Below are 27576 nucleotides of genomic sequence, written 5' to 3' on the forward strand. Positions count from 1 at the left end.
CTGCACAGAGTAAATATGGCTAACGCTGTGGCTTCCTATGACCAGCTGGCCCACCAGGTGGAGGCGCTCCGCAAGGAGAACTCCCACCTGAGGAGGGAGCTGGAGGACAACTCCAACCACCTGTCCAAACTGGAGACCGAGACGACCGGCATGAAGGTGAGACAGGAGACACCAAGAGACTCTGAACAGCAACAACATCAATTACTCTAACAATATCAACAACTACACCACCAACTACAAATACAGCACCAACAATTACACCTAGACCATCAGCAACAACAACAACCACGTACATCAACATTATCAACAACACCAGCAAATACACCTTCTGACAAAGTGATATATAAGTATATATATTCATATACTCATATTGAAAGTACATTTAAAATGTAGGATTTAAAAAACAGTTTCTATATTACTTTTTAAAATTGTATGATATATTTTTTGGGGAAGACATCCTCTCTGATGTAAAATGAAGCCCTAATGAAGTGGATTAACTCATAAAATCAATCAAAGTTTTAATTAATTAATTTTTTCTACAAAACAATAAGAAAAAAAAAGGTTTATGTTTTGAGTTATTTTGACAAAAAAAAGTTCAATGTGAGTCTGTCATTGGATTAAAGAGACACATTAATTCTGCTTCTTTCTAAAATTGAAGCCTCAAATGAAAACCTCAAACTCTTGAATTGCCGACATTTCTCAGATGCTGATCGATATCAGAGCGAGGAAGCTAAGAGAGAGAAACCTGTGAAATCAGGCTAAGACCCAAAGCCTGCTGCTATAAATCCCAGCACCTACACACACATAAACACACATGGATGTACACTCATGTGACTACACACACACACACACACACGCACACACACACACACACACACACACACACACACACACACACACACACACACACACACACCCACACACACACACACACACACACACTCACGTGTCCAGATGCTGAGAGCAGCTGGATTATCAGACCCAGCTCAGCCGGTTTTCTGACACAGACAGATAAGAGGAGAGCTGATGCTAACGCTAACCCTGATAGAAGCGAGACGTGTGTCACCTGCAGCAGGTGAGTCTGCAGGAAGGACGATGGGCAGGAAGTAAACTACTTTTTTATCTTTAACGACCGTCTGAGGCTTTTAAATCAGGAGGAAGAAGCTCTCGAAGGACGTAATCTGGGCTGAAATCATTTTTATCTGCTGCTTGTGGATTTGACCCGTTTCATGGGATTTATAATCCGCTGCTGAAGCTCAATCCACATTTCTCAGGCAGGTTTTTTTTTATGTTCTTGATCTTAAATGTTAGTTTAATGTATTTTATGATGTGTTCAAACTCAAGGAAATTTGCTCATAGGTTCACTCCACATTTGAGACACCTAATCTAGGGCACTGTTTTATCGTTGTGTGGGGAAGGCAGTGCCCTATAATGCATAATAAGAATAATTACAGTCAAATTCATTAAAGCCTCAGGAAAGAGCCTGTTTTGTGCAGATACCGTAAATCTGTTTTTAACCTTTGTTGATGCTCTGGAGGTTTTTTTTTGTTAATCTAACTCTCCTCTTGTTGCCTCTTTCGTTGCTGCAGGAGGTGCTGAAACAGCTGCAGAGTAAACTGGAGCAGGAGGCAGGAACTCTGGCCTCGTCCGGGCGCAGCGACGTGCTGCACCAACTCAAAGGTCAGAAAATGACTTTCAGATTCACAAAGTGTTTGGTAGTTAGTTTTGGTTGTATTGTCCCTTTAAAGTCTGTCCTGAGCGCCCCGCTGGGACCAATCATCATTCACACCAAAATGAATAGATTCAATCAGCCAACCTGATTGGCTGCAGCTGCTGTGTTTCATTAAGGTTCAATCCAATCAGAGAACTAATTAATGTCATTTAGTTTGTCTGGACTGAAAATCAATTATACAACTGAGATTAACAGCAGCAGAGTCTGCAGACTACAGATCTGTTTCTTCTGTCAGGGGAAAAAGAGGAAAGAAGAGGGAAAGAGAGAAGGGAGGAGGCAAGAAAGGACAGAGCTTTCAGGAAGATGGAAGTAAAGAAGGATTGATTGTTGGATGCTTGAGTTTGTGGCTGAAGAGAAGATGGTTGCATGAGTTGGTTGGTGGTTGATGGATTTATGGACAGTTGGATGGGAAATAGTGGATTGATGGGGGGCGGGACCTGTAGGGGTTGAACAGGGTGGAGCCAGATCACCTAGCTGGATGGATGGATGGATGGATGGTGTAAAAGTTGGAGGAGTTGGTATGGGGTGGTTGGATGATGAAAATGGATGGATTTTGCATGGATGGATAGAGGGAGGGATGTTTGACAGATGTATGGATGATTGGTGTCATGGGTTTGTAAGCTGGTAGATGACGTGTCTATGATAGTTGGATCATGGAGGAATGGACAGGTGATTGATGGAAGGATGGATGTTTAGACTATCAGTCACATGGATGAATGGATGGGTGAACAGCTGGATGAATGGATAACTTTAAAGATAATAAATGGATGGCTGGACAGATATATGGGTGTTGTTTTGGGCTATGGATGGATAAATGGAGGAATCTATGTTGAATGTTTGGTTGGAAGGAAAGAAGATGGGTGTAAATAAAAGGATAAAGATGGATATGTAATGATGATGAGGGAAAATGAAATGATTGATGATTAATTGATGCTTGATATAACTGGTAAATAAATTGGCGGATGGATAAATTGATGGATTGAAAGATAGGGATCAGCAGTTGGGTGGATGGATACTGATTGTTTATCAGGTAGACTCTGAATATTGATTCTTTTCTCCTGCAGAGCTCCACATGGACCTCACAAACTACTACGAACTCAAACACCAACCTCACAACCTGCGCCTGCTAACAGGCAGCCTCGGGGGGATGGGGCCAGCGGGGATCGGAGGGGCGGAGCTAGATGATCGCTTGGCTCTGCCCTGCTCCTCCTCTTCGGTGGCAGCGGTGAGCAGAGCGAGGAGCCCACTCAGAGCTTCATCCCGTCTAAGCGTGTGTCCTGGAGGTGAGGCTGCCGACGTCATGCTGTCGCCTCACTTCCTGGACGGAGCCCCACCCAAAACAGCTGTGATCAGTGGGGCGGATGGACGACAGAGTGACCACCATCTAGAGGAGCTGTACAAGGAGAGGTCAGATGATCCTCAAGTTTGTTATAACTTGATTTGAACCATCTTTTGGTTCAGAGTGAGATATCTGCTGGCATTTAGAGGATATTTGTGGTCTTCAGAGAATCAATTCCGATATCTTGTTATACTGCTAAGTTAAAAAACAGCTTAACTTGAATGGAATGCTGCAAAATGAGAACATAAAACCACACAAACGGAATTTATGCAGTTTCATTTCAGATTCAGTCAAAGGCCTTTCACATGTTGCGTCCAGATTTGTTGTACTATCCCATAAAGCCCTGCACTTGCAGTGAAATAGTCCCTGCTTGTGCTTAGAGTTGCTCTGCTACCTTCCTTTATATTGTTGCTTGCACAGATTCCCTGCTTTTAGAAAGCAGATATTGAATTAAAAATAAAAGCCCTCGCAGATTTGGTGTGAGGTTAGTTTCCGCAGTATCAGAGTGTGAGACTCAGCCTGTGAGTGGCTGCCTGAAGAGTAAACTGTGATTCTGACCGTGAATTTTCTATTGTGTGTGTGACCGACTGCAGGAACCTTCTGCTGGGTGAGATCGACCGGGAGGAGAGGGAGCGCTGTTGGTACTTCAGCCAGCTGGAGGCGCTGTCACAGAGACTTGCTCAGCTTCCTCGCATAGACACAGTAAGTACAGACCAAACCAAACATAGAAGTCCCATTTGCACCAAACTGTACTGGCTATATTAGAAAATACTCTTCAACATAGGTGTTAAATAAACTGTATTTCTAAAGCATAATCTAAATCTGTATTTTGCTCAAAATAGACATAACTATTTCTAAGATATGATGTCAAAGCTCTCTGGAACATCCACGTCCTAATATGTGACCCATGCTAACAGAGCTTTACACACTGGGGCATCATAGGCTGAGTTTGCATGTGTTTGGATGTGGAGCTATAACGCTGTCTCTGTTTGTTTGACTTCTGACTTCTGTGTGTCTCTGCTGCAGTTCTCTCTGCAGATGGACCTGATCCGACAGCAGCTGGAGTTTGAAGCTCAGCAGGTTCAGTCTGTGATGGAGGAGCGCTTCGGCACCAGTGATGAGGTAGTGCAGAGGACGCAGGTGAGAGCCAGGCTGCTGATTGGGCGGTTATTTACACCTCCAGTCACAGCAGATCATCTCATAAAGATTAATAAGGCTGTACAAAAAGCTGTTTAAAAATGTACATTTATTGTAGTTATTTACATTGTTAGTGGCACAAACAGCTGGTTCATGGAGGCGGAGCACATCTGGAGGTGTCTGAACTGTGAGTGTGTTTGTGTGTTTGTGTTTCAGATGCGTGTTGCTCGTCTGGAGCATCTGGAGAAAGAGCTGCATGAGGCCCGAGGCAGTCAGGAGAGCCAGCTACAGGTCAGACATATATACGTTAACACACAAACATAGTAACATACAGACAATACATACACAGTAGACACAAACCTCGCTCAGAATCTCTGAATCTGTTGGCAGTTTTTCATAAAGCAGGTTCAGAAACGATCTGACCCGCTGCAGAAACATCCCGCTGGGAGTTCAGTCTTTGTTCTGCAGACTTGTCTTAGACTATTTTAGTCCTGAAGATGGATTTCTGTAGATGTATGAGACACCTTAGGACTGTTTCTGTATGAACCTGGTTTGTGGTGACTGGTTAGAACCAGGTGGAGCCGGTCTGTTCTGGATCAGACAATGACAGTTTGATATGTGATCACTGCAACGAGGTTTGATAGATGGGTGGATGAGTTTGAGATCAATGAATGGATTATTAAAGAGTGAGCCGTGGACTATGGATGGATGGATGGATGGATGGATGGATGGATAATAAGATTAGACTCTCTCCAACAAAGTGAATTCATGTTTGATTTTGAACAGCAACTTTACTGAAGTGCCACATTTGAACTTGTACCTGAGCTGAGTTTCTAAAGGGTCCAGGGAGGATGAAGCTAATATCCAGTTTTATAGATACTTATTTGACAGTAAACACTGCTGCACACAGAGACATTTTTTACACTCAGTGTGGACACAGGACACTCTTGAAATACGTATTTGTCAATGAAATTGGAATTTCATTTTTGGCTGTTACTGGACCTGGTGGTGTGTTTTTACAGGTTGAATGTTGGCAATCATTCACGAGGTCTGTAATGTTAACAAGGCTGTGTCTTTAGTGTTGGGGATTGTGAATAGACATGAACCAGTAAGCATCTTTGAGTTCAGGTCCAGCTGTGGTTCACTGCAGCAGTCTTTCCCAGCCTAATTCCACCTGACACAGCGACACAGAGCCATCATAGGCCCAGACCCAGAAACCCGGGTACACAGGCTCCGAGAAGGTAGAGGTAAAGGTGTGCAGGTGAACCATGGTGTCCTTAGAGATGCAGTAGAAGGACAAAGCCCCTGCAGTCCAGTCCAGGTAAACCCCAACTCTACGTGTGAAGGGCTGGGGTGAGGAGGACTTGAACCTCTTTTTATTGTGGCACGGTGTGTAGCTTCCCTCTGAACACTCTAGACTCCAGGAGCTTTGGTTGTGTCCCAGCAGGCAGCTCGCTGGGTCCCCGTTTCTGGAGATGTTGTTGTAGCTGACACCAATATCTGCCCCGCCACTCCACAACACCTCCCAGTACACAGAGTCCAGCAGCCCCTCTCGGCAAAGAACCTGAGGACAACGCTCAAACCGCTCTGGGTGGTCCGAGGGTCGATGGTCCGACCAAACACGAGTCGCCTTTCTGTTTCCATCAGTCAGATGGAGCTCTGAGTTGGCAGTGTTGGGGTCAAAGGTCAAATAGCAGGCAACTGAGAGACAAAACAGAGGGGAGACAAGCTGATTCAGTGTTTTTATATCTACGGGACAAGGACAACCAGACCTCTAAAAGAGAACTTGATTATGAAACAGTTTCAGTTCCTTTCCCTGAGTTTTTCAGTTCCCAATAAAGCTATAAGTTGTGATAGTGGCATAAAAGAGACGAAATCCACATATCTCACTACAGGGACTCTGTTTTCTTGTGCAAATCATACCCAAAACCTCTGGCTATGTAAGCAATAATTAAACTCTACGCAGATGATACTGTGTTGTTTATCATAGAAAAAGTAGGACAAAATATTAAAAAATACAAGATTTAAGTGAGCTTACAGTTTTTTACTGACCACAGGTCTCCTCCTCCGTGCTCCCTGAAAATGAAGAAATGAACAAACTTTTAAAGAGTCAAGTATGACATTTATCTAAACCGTAAACATACAGTCGTTTAAAGATTTCTGTCTGTCTCTCTGTGGTTCGACTCACCTCATATCATCTTTGTTTGGGTCTCTCAGACTCAAGAGACCGATCATAGAGGACAGAGACAGAAGAGTGTCTGATGGTAAATCTTCATCTTTCACCTCTTCATTGTCATGATTCTCTTCATTATCTTCTTCTTCTGCTTCGTCTCCATTTATCCTCTCATATTCTTCTGACACCACAGAGATGTTGTCAGACTTCTCTTCACATTCACAGCTTTGATTGGCCAAGGGGTTAAGGAAGTGGACTGTGCAAAAGAAATGGATGAGAGTGAAGTCACAGAGAACAGAAAGCAGGGGAGGAGTTAGACAGGGGATACATGGGACTGATCAGTGACCTAGAAAATGTGTCGCTGAGAGTTTGGTTATTTTTAAAGGCAGTCTGATGGGTAAGTTGTATTTTTTCAGTACATATTTTTAAAGCCTGTCTACCTCTCTATGTGGTGACTTTTGGAAGATGACAAAAAAGAGGGTGGCGGTCATAATGGCATAACTGAGGTCGCCGAAGCAATCCTTTGATTTGATTGCTGCTTTTTTGAATACTTTGAAGGGATTAAGGGATCAGGAAAATATGTTACGGCCGTTTTAGATGTTACTTTGATAGTGACACTGTAAAGAGTTAATCATTGAATGTAATGATGTAAAAAACAGATCCCTCTTACCTGTCTGAACTGAAGTAATCGTCTCCCCAGGTTGCTGTGTTCCAGAGAGACTCTCACTTTTCTCCTCAGTGACAGGATCCTCCACTTCACTGTCCTCTGTCTTTTCTGTAATGTTGGTTTTCTCTATGTCGTAAGTCTCTGTGAGGTTTCCATTTAACCCGTCGTCAATTTGTTCCTCCCTCAGCTCTAAAAGTGTCTCTTTACCCCTCTGACTGCTCTCTACTTTGTTCAGAGTCTTCTGCTCTCTTCTAAACAGACTCAGAAAGGATTCGTCTTTTCTTTCAGCTTTTGAGGCTTTTATTTTGGAAGGGTCCTCCTTTGGGGTGTCTCTCTCTCTTTTAAGGCTCATTCTGAAGACGTTAGAGAAGTCATCTCTAAAGAAGCTGAGACGGGTGTTTGTCCTATCAGTGGACTGACTTGTCTTAGGGTCTGCAGACTTTGTGTCCCTGTTGGAACTGTAGACACTCGTCATGTCCTCTTTGAACTGGTTCAGGTCCTCCTTGAGGAGACCCGGGTTGCTGCTGATGGGTTTATCTTCAGCCTGACTTGATGTGTTCTCAGGTCCTGTCTTTGAGTCTTTGTCCCTGAACACTTTCAAAACCTCCTCAGTTTGCTGTGTTTCAGGGAGACTCTCACTTTTCTCCTCTGGAACATCCACTTCATTGTCCTCTGCTTCATCTATCTTCTTGTTGATTTTCTCTGTGTCCTTTGTCTCTGTTAGCTTGTCGTCCACTTGTTCCTCCCTCAGCTCTGAAAGTGTCTCTTTACCCTCCTGACTGCTCTCCACTTTGTTCAGAGTCTTCTGCTCTCTTCTCAGAAAGGATTCATCTGTTCCTTCAGCTTTTGAGTCTTTTATTTTAGAGGGCTCTTCCTTTGCCGTGTCTCTCTCTCTTGTAAGGCTCATTCCGAAGAAGCTGAGATGGTTGTTTGTCCTCTCAGTGGATTGACTCGTCTTGGGGTCTGCAGACCTTGTGTCCCTGTTGGAGCTGAAGACATGCATCACGTCCTCTTTACACTGGTTCAGGTCCTCCTTGAGGAGACCCGGTGTGCTGCTGACAAGTTTATGCTCAGCCTGACTTGTTGTGTTCTCAGGTTCTGACTTTGAGTCTTTGTCCTTGAACACTTTCAAATTCTCCTCAGTTTGCTGTGTTCCAGAGAGACTCTCACTTTTCTCCTCTTGAACATCCACTTCACTGTCCTCTGCTTCATCTGTCTTCTTGCTGATTTTCTCTGTGTCTTTAGTCTCTGTTAGCTTGTCGTCCACTCGCTCATCCCTCAGCTCTGAAAGTGTCTCTTTACCCTCCTGACTGCTCTCAACTTTGTTCAGAGTCTTCTGCTCTCTTCTAAACAAACTCAGAAAGGATTTGTCTTTTCTTTCTGCTTTTATTTTGGAGGGATCCTCCTTTTGGGTGTCTCTCTCTCTTGTAAGGCTTATTCCGAAGAAGCTGAGACGGTTGTTTGTCTTCTCAGTGGACTGACTAGTCTTGGGGTCTGCAGACTTTGTGTCCCTGTTGGAGCTGTAGACACTTGTCATGTCCTCATTGAACTGGTTCAGATCCTCCTTGAGGAGACCCGGGTTGCTACTGATGGGTTTATCTTCAGCCTGACTCGATGTGTTCTCAGGTCCTGTCTTTGAGTCTTTGTCCTTGAACACTTTCAAAACCCCCTCAGTTTGCTGTGTTTCAGAGAGACTCTCACTTTTCTCCTCTTGAAAAACCAGTTCATTGTCCTCTGCTTCATCTGTCTCCTCGGTAATGTTGATTTTCTCTGTGTCTTTAGTCTCTGTTAGCTTGTCGTCCACTTGCTCATCCCTCAGCTCTGAAAGTGTCTCTTTACCCACCTGACTGCTCTCAACTTTGTTTAGAGTCTTCTGCTCTCTTCTCAGAAAGGATTCGTCTTGTCTTTCAGCTTTTTCAGTTTTTATTTTGGGGGGCTCTTCCTTTGTGGTGTCTTTCTCTCTTGTAAGGCTCACTCCGAAGAAACTGAGATGGTTGTTTGTCCTCTCAGTTGACTGACTCGTCTTGGGATCTGCAGACCTTGTGTCCCTGTTGGAGCTGAAGACATTTGTCACGTCCTCTATGAACTGGTTCAGGTCTTCCATCAGGAGAACCGGTGTTCTGCTGACAAGTTTATCTTCAGCTTGATTCGATGTGTTCTCAGGTCCTGTCTTTGAGTCTTTGTCCTTGAACACTTTCAAATTCTCCTCAGTTTGCTGTGTTTCAGGGAGACTCTCACTTTTCTCTTTGGGAACATCCACTTCACTGTCCTCTGCTTCATCTGTCTTCTTGTTGATTTTCTCTGTGTCTTTAGTCTCTGTCATCTTGTCATCCACTTGTTCCTCCCTCAGCTCTGAAAGTGTCTCTTTACCCTCCTGACTGCTCTCTACTTTGTTCAGAGTCTTCTGCTCTCTTCTCAGAGAGGATTTGTCTTTTCTTTCAGCTTTTGAGGCTTTTATTTTGGAAGGGTCCTCCTTTGCGGTGTCTCTCTCTCTTGTAAGGCTCATTCCGAAGAAGCTGAGACGGGTGTTTGTCCTCTCAGTGGACTGACTCTTCTTAGGGTCTGCAGACTTTGTGTCCCTGTTGGAGCTGAAGACATTCGTCACATCCTCTTTGAACTGGTTCAGATCCTCCTTGAGGAGGCCCAGTGTGCTGCTGACGAGTTTGTCTTCAGCCTGACTTGATGTGTTCTCAGGTTCTGTCCTTGAGTCTTTGTCCCTGAATACGTTCAACACGTCCTCTTTGAACTGGTGGAAGTCCTCTTTGAAGAGAGTCAGCGGGCTGACAGACCTCTTCTCACGCTGACTCGTCTTGAGATGATCTGTGGTCGTCATGTGTTTGTCCTTTTGGTTCTCTGGATCAGGTTCCTTAGTCTCGTCATCCACTCTGAGAGGTGGTTTAGCTTCTTTCTGGTCTTTTTCCTGTGAAGGTTCCTCAGAGACAGTCATGTCCTCTGTGTTTAAAGATAAGCAAGAAAATTCAGTGGACACAAATTTTACAGAACAAAGAATTTAAACTGTGATTTTTCTCATGGACTCAGTGGATCGTTTTTTGTAGGAGCATAGCCTCTCCCTCTAACCAACCCCAACACGATCTCAGCAGATGGCTGTCTAACACGAGTCTGGCTCTGCGTGAGGTTTCTGCCTGTTGAAGGAAGTTTGTTGTTGTCACTGCAACTTGCTAAATGCTCATGGTGGATTAAGAAGAGATCAGAATGAGTTTTAACAATAAAATACACGTCATCTTTGGGTAATGACTTACATCAATAAATCCTGTAAGGCAGAAATCAAGTACAAACTTGACATTTTTTCTAAATACCTTTAGAGAGGTTAAACTGCTTTAAGCAGCCCTGATCCATGTGTTTTTGTGAGCCTGTTAACGTGCTAATGTTAGCAGGTCCTGTCGTCTCTGCTTCCTCACTTCTTGTTCGGACTTGTTTGAGGTTTAAAGTTGAAAATCGGGTGACAGATGAATCACGGCGTCTCAGTCTCAAACCCTCAGCAGCTTTGGTCTGTTTGAGCCTGATTCTTCTTCCTGAAACTGAACAGCATGTATAAAAATCACAGATCCGGTCCTGTATCCTCAGTCAGCTGTAATCTCTGTTTCTCTCTCTGAGTTTTAAAATGACTCGGCATACCTTCAGTCAGCTCAGCGTGTTTCTGGTTCAACCAGTTGGTCTCCATATTTCTCTTCCAGTGTTCAGCTGATGATTGGCTGATCAGTGCAGTTGTTTGGGTTGTTCCCATGTTTGTCACTTTTGTCTTGAGTGAGTAAAGTTTTAGCTTCAAAAATACAAGTTAGGATGGAAATAAAGCAGAAAAATATAGTTTTTTTTTACTCATGAATTAAAATCAGTTTTTCTGTTATTACAGTTGCATAATGAAATATTATGACAAGATTGCACATTCTTATTATTTTATTTCTTATTTATTTGACTTTTATTAGGATGCTTCTGTCTGATTTTAATGCAACTGAACAGGAATATCAAATATCTTGTTTGATTTGCATCACTTCTTGAATCACACCTGTAGTTAACCTGGATGTAACATTACTTTTGCCTGGTTGAAAGTGTTGTTTGTACACTGAGCATGATCACGAAGCCGATGCAGAATAAAGTTAGCATTTCATCAGCGTGACACTTGTGATAGTCTGACGGGTTTCATTTTAATAGCTCCTCCCTTTTTGCTCTGTTTTTTGTCTCCGCCTCCTGAGGAAAATATTTGTCTCCACAGCTGCTAAACGTCCCAACCCTTTTCGCAACAGTGTGTCTCTGACTGTGTTGTTAAATAGTCTGTTTAGCAGATAGAAACCACTCACAGAAAATGTTCTACAAATCCAAAACAATCTGCTTAAAGAGGCTAAACTGAAGAGGAGAGCATGATTGACAGAAGCCATCACACCACAGCATTATGGGCAACATACTGTTTGTGTTTCAGAGGCTACTGATAATGTGTTCAAACTGATCTGTCTAATGAAACCGTTCATAAAGTCAGCTGGGGCTGTCTGCATGCTGATTGGCCGGGGGAGGGGCGGCATGGTCTGTCTTTATGAATAATTAATCATCTTCAACATTTCAGCTGAGCTCATCGATTTTTAAACAGGATGAACTTATTGTGACCCGTGACCTACAATCAGACACACGAATCATAAAATATAATATTTTTTAACATATTTACTGATGAGGAAATACAACTTTATAAAGAACTATATTTATAACAGATTCTATTGTTCATAATATGGAGGGTATTACCCATAATGGATTTTTTTGACTAAAATTTGAAGAATTTGTGAATTTGAATCCTCAAAATACATTTTGCACCATCAAACTATGCCTGGATTTTTAGCCCTTCAGTTAATCTTACTCAGGCAAACAAGGTTAGAAGTCAGTCAGTAAAATTAAAGGTACATTATCTTATTTAAAAGTAGTAAAATAATCCTAAACAGTTGTCTCATTTCCTGGCGTGTTCTTTGAGGTTCTTGAAGGTTCTGATTCAGCTGAACCTGAAGAACTGAGTGATTGAACATGAAGCAGACTCTCCTCCTCCTCCTCCTTCTTCTCCTTGCTCTCCATCTCGTCTCCGTCTCGTTGCCATGCAGAGAAACTAGCTCTTTTCTGCCATCCTGGAGCTCCTCTATGATTGGCTGTTGCCAGGCTGCAGGGTTGGCACGGAGCAAGAGTGTCTGTGTTAAAGAGAGCGAGTCGGTGTGTCCTTTCTCTGCAGAGAATAACAACGAGGTGGCAAAGAGATGGAAAAAACTCCAACAATATGTGCAGGAATTCACCCAGATTACAGAAAAACACTTGTTCTGTCTATCCCCTTGGCTGTAGGTCTGTCCCTGCAGACGAGGGGTTTTATAGGTTCAGGTTTTCAGGTTCCTTTTCTACAAAATCTGGGATCATTCAGACAAAACACTGCAGACTATTTTTGTACTGAGCATTTTTATTGTATGCATTTAAAGCCTCAAAGACCATGTACATCAATCACAACAACCAAAAGAGGGTGGACAAAGTAAAACCAGGTCCAGAAGAGACACACAGACAGTCAGACCTTGGCTGGGCACCAGTTTAGCAGATCTTGGACCAGTTTCAGAATCAAGAATCAGACCAGATTATATTAATGCTGTATTTCTAAATCTGTGCAGTCGTTCTGTCATGACTTCTGCAAAAATTCAGATTCACGTTTAATTAAAGTCAGAGACGAGACTTTGACTGAAACCTTTAAAATTATATTTTCTGTTTTCTGAACAAATTTTGAAAACATCAACAGATGACGAACGCTGCATTTCTCAACCCTCATACTTACCAATCCAACATAAATCTGTGTGTAAATAGAGGCTGCACAATATATCACTATATCACTAATATCATAAAATGAGCACTACATTATAAAGTCCACATTTATTGCAATTAATACAAATATATTTCACGCAAAGACGTCATGCTTTCTCTCTCAACAAGTGTACATTTGACCATAGCAGAATGCTCCATTTTTAAAAGATAAAGTCAATTTTTAAGTCCCAAAATCTACAGTGAGTGTCCACTAGAGTGTTACTCCTGCAGGGAGTCAGTCCCCATAGAGCCCCATGTTAAGATGTTACAGCAGAAATAAACATTTTTACAGCCTGGTACAAAAACAGTTCACATCTCTATAACTAATTTCTCTATTCACGACAACTGTATGCACTGAATTTATTTGATATACAACCCACGTTAAGGTAATAGAGGGGCATGCTGTTATACATACATTTGCATAATTAGGGGCGTGGCTGTGTTGACTGACAGGTGGGTGTGTGCAGAGAGGCTAAATGCCTCCACATCTTTGACTGCTGGAGTCAGCTTTTCCATCTTTGGGCTTCAAAACTCCTCTTCATAGGCCAATGGGTGATGTCACTGACTACAGGCAGGTTGATACAGGATATGATCTTACCTATGAGATGAAAGCCAGGGTATCATGTTCATGTTTTCATACATAGTGAGGTGAAGCTACACTAGCTATTACCTACCCTGAGATTTTTGGTGCTGATAAAGTGGTTAAGGACAAACAGCTGTTCGGGTTTTGTTGGATTCAGGAGGGACAGGTATTATGAAAACCATGAAGATCAGCAGATAGACACAGGCACTGGGAGTGATAGCTAACGTGCTATCTTTAATGTTATCATTCTTAATATTATTATAGCAGCATTAAAAATGTTATCACACAATGAGTATTTCCTCACATCTTGCAGGCTCGGTGTGAACAGATTTTCTTTGTGTATATGTGTCATTCTCACATTTCTCTTTCGTGCACATATTTTTCTACATCATCTTTTCATGAATAATATACGTGGGTAGTTCAGAATCAGATTAACTTTGTTTGCTGAGCTGTTAGCTCAAAATGTGTCTGAATATTCCTCTGAGAGATGACTCATATAAACAAGACAAGATATAATATTCATTTATTCATACTCTCTGCTGCAGTGAAGGTTTTTACTTAATTTCACTTCAAGTACCAACACCTCAAGTTGATGGGAGTAAAAGTCCTGCATCATAATTTTGTAAAGAAAGTGTGAGCATCAAAATGTTCTATAAGTACCAGAGGTGAAGTACATAACATGGAAACATAATGTAAGCTGTTAAAAAAAAAACACAGGTCAGGGTGTCAGACAGTCACCTGAAGATGAATCAGTCATAGAGTATTTTACAGATTTTTCAGGTCTTGTTAACTCATTCAGTCCTGCATTTATTGATGTGACGTCTCAATAAGAGTAAATCTGATATGATGATTTTATAGACCATGATGCACCACTGTAGATTAAACTAGCCAGCAGAGAATAAAGTAGATTACAGCAGTAACACAGATCTACATGCGTGTCTCTTCTGACAGACAGAAACACGATGAAACACGCTCTATTTTTCCTCTCGCTGGCGTCCATTTTGTCGTCATGTGAGCAGCGGGTCGTGTTTAATGGAGGAGGTTTGGATCAGAGCCACACACACATTCAGTCCCACACACACACACATACACACACACACACACACGCACAAACACAGAAACATAAAAACACAGGGAGAAGAAGAAAATATCCAGGTTTCCTTTGTTATGTAGGAGGAATACACACACATATATATACAGTACATACACACACACTGAGAAATCCTCAGAGAGTCGTATCAAAGCATTCACCCCCTTTTATCATCCCGTCACCATGGCAACGCCTCAGGGAGGGGAATATGTGTGCGTTTGCAGACAAAGAGGAGGGATCTCTCTGAGTGTGTGTGTGTGTGTGTGTGTGTGTGTGTGTGTGTGTGTGTGTGTGTGTGTGTGTGTGTGTGTGTGCGTGTGTGTGTGTGTGTGCTAGAGCTTTTCTTTCATTGCATTCCTGAATATCTGATGTAATTTGGAGAGGAATGTTTCTTTAATGAGGCACATTTCTCTCTCCTGATTGGATGATCAAGTCTAAATTATAAACATTTTTCTGTTATTTATTTGAACTTTTTCTGTCAGTGTAAACTAATGGTTAGTTATTAAGTTACTAAGTTATTTTTTAATTGGATTTTTAAAAGTTGTATGATTATTTTATGGATTTATGATATATGTTATTTATTAAGAGTTCTTTAAGAAATATGAAATTAAGAATTTCTCCTTTTTTCAAGTTTTCTCATGACGTGCAAAATCGAAATAAAAGTAAATCAAATGCACGTCATTAATGCTCCTCAGACCCTTTCTAAAAAGAGAAACTAAATATATATATTTGTTTTTTAATGGATCAACATAGTCTTGTCTTAAATTAAATATTTCACTGAACCGTAGACTTATCTGAAAATTAGAAATAAAGCACATATTTTCAAATGAATGTAAACAAGTGGATTTCATCCTCTATAAGTCTAAATGAACAATTCAATCACAACAACTGAAAGTTAAATGCATGCAGGTCTGCTATAACATGAACTCATCATTTAAATTAAAAATGTAGCTAGTTGGGTGAGCGAGGGAGCGTTTCAGTTCAGACTGACTGCTCGATATCACTAAATATTCACATCTCTAAACACTGTACCTTTAAATATATTTGTATTATGTATTACATTATATTATGTTTGTACCTGAAGCCAAAGGTGAAAAGATCCTCTATGCTGTGCAGTTTTCTTTAACTAATCCCTTTTTAAGATTTTTTAAATGTTAATAAATTCTGTTCGACACTTTGATCCACAGCTGAATCATTTTTGGTCAACATGGGCTTTCAGTCAACATATACACTCTGCTAGAAAATGTCTGTACAATTCTCCGCCTCATCCTCACATCTTCTTCCTCCTCTGTGTATGTGCGTGTGCAGCTGTCCGGAGCAGAGAAGCCCCCTGCTGGAGAGCCGGAAAACAACACATCGTCATCTGCTGCAGCAGGAACAGACGCTCCTGCAGATGGAGGCAGCAAGGTGACATTTCATTGCACCATCATTTATTTATCACTGGAGCCAATTAGATACATGAATCACATCACAAAATATACTTTACAAATGATTAATAATACAATTAAAACTACATTGACCTCTTAGTGACTGTTATTAACTACCAAGTAGAACAAAAAGTACAAGAGAAGGGTGAATGTTTTGTCTATAAAGAATGCAACAAGGCTGGATCAAACCAACAGGGGGCAGAATTATTTTTAAATAGAAACCAATTATGTGTTATGTGTTCATTTTATATGACAATACATTTTTTTTATTACAATATATTTTCACATGGAAAAGAAACCATACATTATACCATCTCGTGATTATATGTTTGTTTTTAGTTTGTAGTGTAATGTGATTAATAGTTGATTCCAGTTGAACTTAAAGCACACAGTAACGTAGCCTTCTGCTCCCCTCAGGTGGAGATGGTGTTCTGGCTACTCTCTATGCTTGCTAACAAGGACAAGGAGGAGATGTCTCGCACCCTTCTGGCTCTGTCCAGCTCTCAGGACAGCTGCATTGCCATGAGGAAGTCAGGCTGCGTCCCCCTGCTGGTTCAGATCCTGCATGAGGCTCCGGTTGGCACCAGCGGACCTGGAGAGACAGCAGCCAGTGGTCCAGCGACGGGCTGCAGCAGAGAGGCCAAATCCAGAGCCAGTGCCGCCCTCCACAACATCATTTACTCACAGCAGGACGAGGGACAGGCCCGCAGGGAGATGAGGGTACTGCACATGCTCGAGCAGGTCCGGACTTACTGTGACAGTGGCTGGGACTGGATCGAGAGCCATGCAGGGACTCCTTCACCCGGAGGAACTAGAACTACTGGTGAGATGTCTTCTAAGAACCTAAAGAGCCATTCAACAACAACAACACATCCAGTATTCCCCCTTCAACTAAAGGAAACACGTTATCTGTTCAGCCCCCTCTAAACCTAAAGTACTAAGACCATTGAACCATGGAGCATGAGTTATGATGTACGTAGATAACTCTAAAACATTGGATGGTCTCTTAGAAAGATGTAGCGATGATAAAGTACTAATCAATTAGGGTCTTAGAATGGTCAGGTGAGACCAGTAGACACCACCAAGTTCATTTTGAGGCCAGAGGAACCAAACCACTTGTGAGTCAGGTTCCTCCTAGTTCTCTAAAACCTTGAGCGATAAAACTCTTGGTGAGTTCCATTTTCTAGACCCTGATAAACAAAATCTTCTAGCACTAAAGTTTGGGAGGAATCTGACAGTTCCCTCTAAATCCATAGGACTGAAAACCATCAGGCAGCACATGAAACCAAAACTTCCTGCATGAGATGTGTGAAACAAAAAAAGCCAACTCAAGTCACCATAGTGTTAAGTAGCTCCCTTTGGATCTAAGCAGACGAAATGAGAGGGGGAGTACAGTTAAATCTAATCTCAAGGAACATAAAAACAATGCTTCTCATACATTGTGTGTACATTCTTCTCTGCAGACATCCCTGAACCCGTGGACCCTCAGATCTGTCAGGCCATGTGCGCCGTCATGAAGCTTTCCTTTGAAGAGGAGTACCGACGTGCCATGAATGAATTAGGTTTGTGATCACCTGTGAACCTGTTTTTGTTTCTCCAGCAACTCTAACAGATCCGACTAAAATCTTTGTGTTTTCCTTCAGGTGGTCTGCAGGTGGTGGCTGATCTGATCCACTTGGAGCAGGACATGTACGGCATGCAAAACGACCCCATCAACATGGCGCTGCGCCGCTACTCAGGGATGGCGATGACTAATCTTACCTTTGGAGATGTTGTCAACAAGGTACAGAGAAACAGGATTCAGTGGTGGCTAACCCTCACTCTTCTCTCTTTCCGGAGTGCTGATTGACAGGAGCACTTACTAACATGGCCTTGTCTCCTTGTTTCACCTCCATCTTGCCCTGCATTAGGCCACCCTGTGTTCAAAGAAGAGCTGCCTCCAGGCTCTGGTAGCCCAGCTGGCCTCAGACAATGAGGAGCTCCACCAAGTGGTCTCCAGCATCCTGAGGAATCTGTCCTGGAGAGCTGACATTAACAGCAAGAGAGTCCTCCGAGACATCGGTTGTGTGTCTGCGCTGATGACCTGCGCCCTGCAGGCCACCAAGGTAATGAAAACTCTCGACAGACAGAAACAGAAAACAGGGCTAGAACGTGAGTTATGTAGAGAGATTATCTGAGGAAGGTCAGCATTGGACTTTCTTTTCATTCATACATTTTTTAATTTTTTAAGAATAGTAAATAAAAGATTCATCATTGGTTGCAACTCTTTAGGAATTGTGCATAATCAAAGTGAGTGCTCGGCCATGGGTTCATTCCCTTATTACTTGTGTAATATTTGTAACTTTGAGTTACAGCTAGAGCCTGTAAGCTAAGCTGATGAAGCAATGTTATTTGTGAAGTCTGCTTTGAATTCCCTGGTTATGATACGGATTCACAGGCAAAAGTCAAAATGTCCACTTTGATGGATTCATTCCAAATTTATGGTCATAACTAGGAGAAATAATCCTTCTTGTCTTACATTGTTTCCACAATTTCAACCAAGAGTGTAATTAGTGTTTGTATGTGAGCCGCAATATAGAACGTGTTTGTGTTTTGTTTGATTTGAAGGAGTCAACCTTAAAGAGTCTCCTGAGCGCTCTGTGGAACCTGTCCGCTCACAGCATCGACAACAAGGTGGCAATCTGTTCAGTGGACGGAGCTCTGGGCTTCCTGGTCAGCACACTCACATACCGATGTCAGACCAACTCGCTCGCCATTATTGAGAGCGGCGGAGGAATCCTTAGGAATGTGTCCAGTCTGGTTGCCACACGAGAAGACTACAGGTAGGTTAAAGAGAGTTTGTCCATCCCTTAAGTGTAGAAAATATCATTATTTTTCCATTAAGTAAGAATGAACTTCAACTTGGTATAAGAAATGTATTTTTCTTCCTTTCCTTACAGGCAAATCCTCAGGGACCACAATTGCCTCCACACTCTGCTTCAACATCTGCGCTCCCACAGCCTGACCATTGTGAGCAACGCCTGTGGGACTCTCTGGAACCTTTCTGCCAGAAGTTCAAGAGACCAGGAGCTACTGTGGGACCTAGGGGCAGTCAGCATGCTGCGTAACCTGATCCATTCCAAGCACAAGATGATAGCCATGGGCAGCGCTGCAGCTCTGAGGAACCTCCTCACCAATCGACCCCTGAAATATAAGGATGCTGCAGTTGTATCCCCTGGCTCCTGCATGCCTTCACTATACATGAGAAAACAGAAGGCCCTGGAGGCAGAGCTGGACGCAAAACACCTGGCAGAGACTTTTGACACCCTTGAGAAACAGAGCCCTAAGCACCTGGCCCTCAACAGGCCGCTAAGGCACATTGAAAGTCTTGCAAAGGATTACGCATCTGATTCTGGTTGTTTTGATGATGACGAGGCCCCCAACGTCTCCAGTAGCCTGGACACTGGCAGCTTCTCTATGCTGTCCATGTTCCTAACCAACTCTAACTTCCAGCAAAACCAACCACGAAAGAGGGACAGTGAACCAGAAAGGGACATTGACCCTCCACAGATGGCAGAGAAGAGACATGCACCTACTGATGACGTGGTATCTGCCGCTGCAGAGAAGCTAGCGAAAAAGATCACTAACACAGTAGCAAAGATTGACAGGTTAGTGGAGGACATCACCATGCACACATCCTCAGAGGACAGTTTCAGCCTCAGCTCTGAAGACCACCTGGCAGACTGGCCTTACGGGATGGACGAACTCAATGAAGCTCGGGCAAAATCATGCTCTCCCTGCCGTCTGTCGGATACAAGCAGCTTGACCCACAGAGAACGCCTCAATAGAGCTCATGCTCTTTTGCGCCTCAAAACTGCACATACAAGTGTATCAACTGACAGTCTCAACAGTGGAAGCACCAGTGATGGCTACTGCGGCAGCAAAGACCAAGTGCGACCTGCTCCAAGAGCTCTCATGATGCAACAGCGACCTAACCAACTTGATCTAAAGGTGGCCCATCAAGATTACTTTAATGTAGGACCTGCTGTCCCCAACAAGACTAACCATCAAGATATTCCTGAGAGAGATTCTGTGGACAACAAAGATGTGACAGCATTAGAGCTCAGCAGCACAGATCCAGAGAAAAATCAGGATCAGACTGCACATACACCTGTCAGTGTGTCTACAAAAGTCTCCTCTGATGTCAGCATGACTTCAATTAAACTCTCACCAACTTATCAACAAGTCCCGCTTATACAGAGTGTGGCCAAGTTTGGTGTAGCAAAGACAACCATCAATGTTCAGGCTGCACAAGCAATGAGGAGGCAAGCATGGGTACCGACTGTGATGACTGGAGGGAGTATTACAAAGTTTTCTCCAATGACGTCCACCAGGAGCCCGACCATTGGGACGATGGAGACAGTTCAGAAATACTCTGTGGAGAACACGCCCATTTGCTTCTCCCGCTGCAGCTCACTCTCCTCACTGTCTTCTGGGGACGGAGCACTGGATGGGCAGAGTGAAAATGAGTTGGAGAGTGACTCCTCATTAGAAATAATTGAAGTGGAAGATGAAGAGGTAGTGAAAAGAGTTGAAGAGGATGAAACCTTGGAGGATCTGAGTGACAGCCAGCTACTGATGACCGACTCCAAAACATTCCCCAGCAAAGAAACCGACCCAATTGAGATCCCTTGTCCTTCCAAAAGGGAAAAGGTGTTCCTCAGGGGAGCTTCACCAGCTGTACTTGAAGACAGATCTCCATCCAGTTCATCTGAAAACTACATCCATGAGACACCCCTGGTAATGAGTCGCTGTAGCTCAGTGAGTTCACTGGGCAGCTTTGAGTCTCCCTCTATTGCCAGCTCGATCCAAAGTGATCCATGCAGCGAGATGATTGATGGAACAATAAGTCCCAGTGATCTTCCTGACAGCCCGGGGCAAACAATGCCTCCTAGCCGAAGTAAAACTCCATGCTGCGTTGAGTCAAACGGACCAGAAACACAGACCACAGTGACAGCAGGCCAGTGGGAAAGTAGCCTGCGAAAGTTCATGGAGATCGCAGACTCCAAGGAGAGGTTCAACCTTCCGCCTGACCTGGACACCATGATCTACTTTACTGTGGAAAAGCCGACTGAAAATTTCTCTTGTGCTTCGAGCTTAAGCGCTCTGCCTCTTCATGAACACTACATTCAGAAAGATGTGGAGCTGAAACTGACCCCCCTGCTCCAGCAGAATGACAAAAACCTTCATTTCCCTGATGAGGACGAACAAGGACTGGAACACGGGGAGAGATACAGTGAAGGGAACTCGGATGATGACATAGAAATCTTAAAGGAATGCATCAACTCAGCAATGCCCTCCAAGTTCAGGAAAGTAAGACCTTCTCTGATGACTACCATCCCTTCTCATATCCTCAGCTCTCAGATCCGGAAACCCATACATCTCCCAGTGTATAGGATTCTCCCCAATGGCAAAACCCAAGTGTGTACTGGAAGGAGAATTGTTATCCCACAGATGGACCATAAATTTGATGATTCATCCTTCACTGACTCAGCAGAAGGTACTCCTGTCAACTTCTCCAGCACAACATCACTGAGTGATGAAACACTTCAGTACCCAGTGAAGGAGAGGGGGGCCAAAGACTGCACCGCCAGAGGCATTAACAAACAGGAGTCTCTCACTGATGAGGCAAAGAGGATCGAGGACTTGAGGATTTTCTCACACTTTCACAAACCCAACAGGATGAATTACCCTCCCGAGATACAAGTGAACCGAACAACCAAACATGTTGTTCCCACTCAGAGGGTGCTGATGCAGAGCAAAGAGGTAGCTGACAGAGTGGCCAGCCAAAGAAATCGTGATCAGTCTCCTAATCAACGAAAGAAGACGCAAGGTCAAGGTCAAAATAGGAAGCTGGAGCTGCCTGTCATAAAGCAACACACAGACAGTAACCTTAATGTGGGATCACAAAAAGGAAAGGCTCTCTATCGCCAAATGACACGCTCTTCAGAGGACAGCATTGGCTTCTACAATGATAATGAGACAGAGGAAGCAGTGAAACGAACAAGTAGAAAACAGATCAGGGAAGCCAGCAGGAATAATCTCTCAAGGAGCATGACAAATATTGGCAGGATTGATAATTCCCAGGGAAAGACTCGAGGGTTTCAAAGGATAAAACAGAACCTGATAAACGACGAGTCCCTGGCATGTTACTCCCTCAGCTCTTCTCTTAGTTCACTTAGTGATGCAGAGTTTGAGGATCAGAAATCAAAAGCCCAGCAAATATGGTACAAGAACCGGCACAACAAGACACTCAACATGGTGCAACATGCAAAGCCTCTGACCATTCACAGCCAATACGAAGAGCCCAGCTCGCCAAGCTCTGTCAGCATGGATTCAGAGGACGACCTCCTTCAGAAATGTATTACATCTGCCATGCCCAAGCAGAGAAGGAAGCTTGCTGCTCGAAAGAAGAAAGCAGAAAACAACCAAAAGCAGAAGCAAAAGGCATTGGAAGTGTGGAACATGGATGAGGAAATGGATAGTGACGATACAGCATGGGATAAAGATTCAGATCTCAACAGTGTTGAATGGAGAGCAATACAGGAAGGTGCTAACTGTGTTGTCACTGGGCTGCAAGCATCAAAGTCTCAAGATCCATCCTCTGAAGAGACTGAATCAGTCCTGTCATTTATGTCAACATCCAGCTTTACACCCAAAGAAAGGAAGTTTGCTAAAGACAAGAAGCCTAACAAACCTCTAGACTTCACTCAACGCAAGCCAGTTCAAAATCTACCTGTGGTTTTCAGGGGCAGGACAGTGATCTATACACCGAAAAAAGAGACTGCTCCATCACAAAGACCTCCTCCCAGAAAAGTACCAACCAAGACTGATGCTCCAAAGAACCCAAACCTCGCTCAGCACAGATCCAAGAGCCTTCACCGATTAGGCCATCCCCAGGACATTGAACTGTCTTTGCCAAAGAGGAGCTCAACACCACCTCCAAGGATACCAAAAAGTTCATCCTCTGGATCATCGCAAAGCTCTACGACATCCAAACCATCCCAGAAGAAGATAACATCCCCTACTCAGACCAACAGAACAAACCAGAAAAGGAATGCCTCACCAGCTACGAGCCCACCAGCCAGTAGCCCTCCTGAAAGAAAGGGACGCTCACCTGTGGTGAATCAAAATGAGAAATCCCCACCACCCAAGACTCAAAAGTCCCCTGTCAGAATCCCTTTTATGCAAACTTCAGTAAGGCCCAGACCACTGTCACCTCTGGTAACAAACCAAGTAACCAACAGGCCGAACAATCAGGTTAACGGGAAAAGAGTGCCACCCGCCAACCGATTTGAAATGGTCAGGATGACCTCTGTCCACTCAAGTGGCGGTGAGACTGATCGTAATGGATTCCTCAGACAGCTAACTTTCATCAAGGAATCAAAAACAGTGCGGAGACGTGATGGCTCTCCACGCAACATGCCTGGGTCACAGAATGGATCCCCCCACAGAACAGCTCCTGGAGCCACAGCTGTCTTCCTTTGCTCATCACGCTGTCAGGAACTCAAGGCAGCTGTGCAAACCCAGAGAAGGGTGCAAGTAAATAGTCCAGGACAAAGACAGCAAGTCCAGAGGCCAGACAGTGGCCTCCAGAAGCAGACCACAGCTCTCTCGAGAGCAACCTCCAGTGAAAGGGACCTGTCTGCACGACGCCCAGGCAGGAGAACGAGCTCAGAGAGCCCCTGCAGGGTGGCTCAGCGAAATGGGCCTAGCAGAGTGTCTGGAGCCAGGCAGAGACAAGACACAGATACCTTTAAACGCCACGCCTCATCACCAAGTATTAACATACTGAGCAGAGTGACCAGCCGCTCTTCCCTCCGCTCTTCATCATCTGATTCGAGTGGTCGTGCAAAGAGCGAGGATGAAACAAAGAAGAAGGGGCAGAGATCTGCATCTCGGCTTAATGACAGAGTCACTTGGAGGAGGATCAGGGATGAAGATGTACCTCAGATCTTGAAAAGCACTCTGCCAGCCAATGCATTACCTCTGGTGCCTTCTCCTGATGGAGAAAAGCCAAAGCCACCAGCTCTTCCAGGAAAACTGCCAACCATTCTACTTGCTTCTCGCAAAACAAGTGATGCTACAGTCCAGACAGAAGATTTTTCAAACAAGACCAACTCAAGCACCTCTCCAACAGTTGACGCCACTCATGTGATCACAGAGGAGGCTGCACGACTAGCGCTGCTCAGAAAGTTTAGTGCCAACTCTGGGGGAAACCTCCAGGATGGAGATTCAGAAGGCTCCCTGAGAAGCTACAGCACTGTTTCTACAGGAACAACAGACAGCCATGTGGGTGGAGTCGTTCATTTCCGCCAAGGATCCCCTAGCAAGGCTGCCCGAATCCCCCCGTTTAATTACACCCCAAGCCCCATGGCCAGCTGCCTGCAAGACACACAGAACCAAGCAGGCACAATCAGCGAGAAGTCAGGGGAAAAAAGCGAGTCCTAGGACATTCAGTGGACATCATGGACAACTCTACTGTGTTCCTATATGAACTCAGCACTCAGGTGGACAGAATAGGAGTGTGCTGGTCCCTATACCTCGGGTTTTGACCCTTTACTTTCCCCCTGAACTGCATTTTTTGTTTTTCTCACTGAACAGTTGATAAAAGCTTCCATCTACCATTCATACAGGGTTGGATGTATGCATTGAGGCAGGTCTGACAAGAGCAGACCTTCAATAACTTTTAGAGGTGCACTTCAGAGGAACAGAAGAGCATCATTTTGTACTTTTTTTGTATTTGTAGAATAATCATTGCCTGGTTAAAAAAAAAGTAGTGAAAACATCAAAGAAAAAACAGTTACCTTGATTTCAGCACATAATTCACCGTTGGTCTCCTGGACAGAATCGATGTAAGAACAATATTATGCAAACTTCTGAAGGATTACTCAGCTGGACTTCTACCTGACCGGGTAGAAACTGTGGCGGACTGTTGACGGACTCTCACAGAGAACACAAATACACTGACATGAATAGACTTTTCTTACATACATTGTGTCAAATGCTTCAAGCTCTGTCTCACCATTCAACTGAATATGATACACTGTTAGCCTTGCCTGTTAAATAAGAAGTCCAGTGTGGTTCGGGATATAATTTTAATTGAAAAAAATGTCCTTAAATTAATAATGCAAGCACCTAAATTCCATTTGTCCTCAATTTTCTTATTATACCCAGTTCAAAGCTCAAAGACGACCAGTTTGTGAGCCATAAAAGTTAACTTAAGGAGAAAAAGTCGGACTGAGTGAACTGATGAACTATTACCTACTGATTTAAGGGTTTTGAGGGCTGGTATTATGGATAAAATCAAGGTGTTTATACACATTGACGCAAAAAATGCTCTGTAATCATACTTATGGATTTGTAACATTTTACACAAGACACATTTTATGAGGTTTTAATTTGGGTACAAAGTAAGCCACATTTTGCAGGTTGCTGAGACATGCTCATATTATTAGTTTGAGGGTATCATTTATCAATAATTTTGGCCCCCGAATCCCACCGGACTCCAGAACCTTCTAGAAAATATTATAGCAACTAGTGTGATTTCCCAAGCTATCAGCTGACTCTGGTTAACCTCACTCTCTCCTGTAGTCTTTGTCTGGATTAATATTGTAAATAACATGCTGATATACAAAATCTCCAAAGCTTCCAGTGGGCAAAAGAGTCTCTGTGTTACTCCCTGACAGCATGCTAGTATATTCACTGACTGCATACATACATATACACACAAACATACACACACACACACACACCTGTGAACGCTGGATAACAGTGTCGTTGTTATACAGTGGTACAATGCTTTCTACAGCCTGAAGAGAGCACTACTAGCCATCTGTTTTCAAGTGCTGCAAAGACCTATAAGCTCTGAACTGTCAGCGTAGATGATCAAAAACCTGTTAATCAAACTCAGTGACATTGTATTTGTGTTGCTACTAGATCCAGGCACTGTTTGCTGTCTAGAAACAAAATATCTGATTCTGGTTGGATTTTGGGTCTCTGGACGTGAGTCCTCACAGAAGTTATCCTCTGAAAGTCCTCTTAACGTGTTAATATCTGCTTAACTGTGTTGCTGTAAAAGTAGTGATAGGTCGAGAAGAAGTCAAATATAAAGACGATGAATATTCTCTGTAGTGTACCATCACTCCTTCATGTGTGCCGGAGATCAATGACAGAGCAGTGCAGTGTGGAACCAATATAAAGGGGTTGTTTATTCCTAAAGATAAGGTTCTGTTTAAGTACTGCCACCCTGGTGTATTTCCAAAGCATGTTTGAGTACAAATAATGCCCAAGTAGCTTTTGAATGCAGACCTCCCATCGTGAGACATGTCCGTGATGTGCCACCAAAACCTACTGCTTCTTTTGAGTAATGAACACACACAGACACGCACACATTGTTAATTTACTTGGATAAGCGACAAAGAGAGTTTCAGCCTGTGAAATAAAAATACGTAATAATTTGAACACCTGTGGATGTAGAGTTCATATGTAAAGAATAGCTGTAAAATAATAGTTAACGTCTGGCACAGATTTAGCCTAGTGGTTAAGTCATGTGCCTCTACAGCACGCGGCTTGTGTTTGATTCCAGCCGGCAGCCCCCATTCCTGCATGCCATTCCCCAAAGAGTTAAAGTCTACATGAAATTTGTGTGCATAGATCAACAGCACTGTTATACAAATACTGAGTGAATTGTTTGGTGGACATTTAAATAAAAGAAGGAATCTGTTACGTGACACATTTTTGTAACCTTACCTGTAAATGGAAAGACTAAAAAACTGATTTATTTTAGTCTATAAACAAATGTAATTTCTCTTTGTCCCTTACTGTAGCCGACACCTTTCAGCTTGAAGTCGGGTGTTCTATACTCAAAAGGCAGATTTTTGGTTGGATAATCACTAAACAGCCCCTAAAGGTAAAGTCAGGATAAAAGATGAAAAGGTGTGAATGATGCACGGGGAGTTTGGCTCCATGTTTTAAAGCCATTGGAAGGTCCTGGGAGTGTGTACGCCTTCACTGTCTGCGGCCTTGCTCACGAAAGTCTGGCTGGAGACTTCAGTTCAGTTCAGACTGATGCAGATCTACCTTCCGTCTGTATTTTGCTGTCACTTCTTGTGATTCACATTAAATATGAAACTATTCTAAAAAGTAAATGAATTCAACTTTCAGAGGTCTGAATCAGTCATCAAATAAGAACATGTGATAAACCATTGGAGTGAAGCAGAGAAGAACATCCAAAGTTCTTAGATGGTTTAGGTCCCAGCCTTTCAGGCGTGATCACGGCCACAGAGGTGTGTGGCGTCATGTGACATAGGCGAAGCAACAGAGAGGCGTGTCATTATAAATGTTTCATCCAATAAAAAGTGACGTGTTTCATTAAACTGCTGAGTAGACTTCTTTTCACACAGACAGGTTAGAGCAGGGGTGTCAAACTCATTTAAGTTCAGGGGCCACATACATCCCAAGTTGATCTGAAGTGGGCCGGACCAGTAAAATCATAACATAATAACCTATAAATAACGACAACTCTAAATGTTTCCCTTTGTTTTAGTGCAAAAAGGTA

The 27576-nt window shown here is 43.3% G+C and overlaps 1 protein-coding gene across 1 annotated transcript; it reads left to right on the plus strand.

The window, feature by feature from the left end:
- apc2 (APC regulator of WNT signaling pathway 2) lies at positions 1-27394 on the plus strand. Its single transcript, XM_034677732.1, has 13 exons — positions 1-156; positions 1590-1680; positions 2797-3139; positions 3665-3773; positions 4098-4211; positions 4425-4499; positions 15859-15957; positions 16395-16800; positions 17441-17539; positions 17621-17760; positions 17888-18082; positions 18585-18799; positions 18917-27394. The coding sequence occupies exons 1-13, from the start codon at positions 16-18 to the stop codon at positions 24465-24467; spliced, it is 7578 nt and encodes a 2525-aa protein (XP_034533623.1). The 5' UTR covers positions 1-15; the 3' UTR covers positions 24468-27394.
- The last annotated feature ends 182 nt before the right edge of the window (positions 27395-27576 follow it).

Source organism: Notolabrus celidotus, chromosome 2, assembly GCF_009762535.1.
Source record: "Notolabrus celidotus isolate fNotCel1 chromosome 2, fNotCel1.pri, whole genome shotgun sequence".
Taxonomy (NCBI): domain Eukaryota; kingdom Metazoa; phylum Chordata; class Actinopteri; order Labriformes; family Labridae; genus Notolabrus; species Notolabrus celidotus.

Bases quoted from the DNA above. Each gene is read 5' to 3' on its own strand.
- apc2 (XM_034677732.1), top strand. From the start codon at position 16: ATGGCTAACGCTGTGGCTTCCTATGACCAGCTGGCCCACCAGGTGGAG. The intron at 15,958-16,394 runs GTGACATTTCAT...TGCTCCCCTCAG, and splicing joins CTGCAGATGGAGGCAGCAAG to GTGGAGATGGTGTTCTGGCT. The intron at 16,801-17,440 runs GTGAGATGTCTT...TCTTCTCTGCAG, and splicing joins CGGAGGAACTAGAACTACTG to ACATCCCTGAACCCGTGGAC.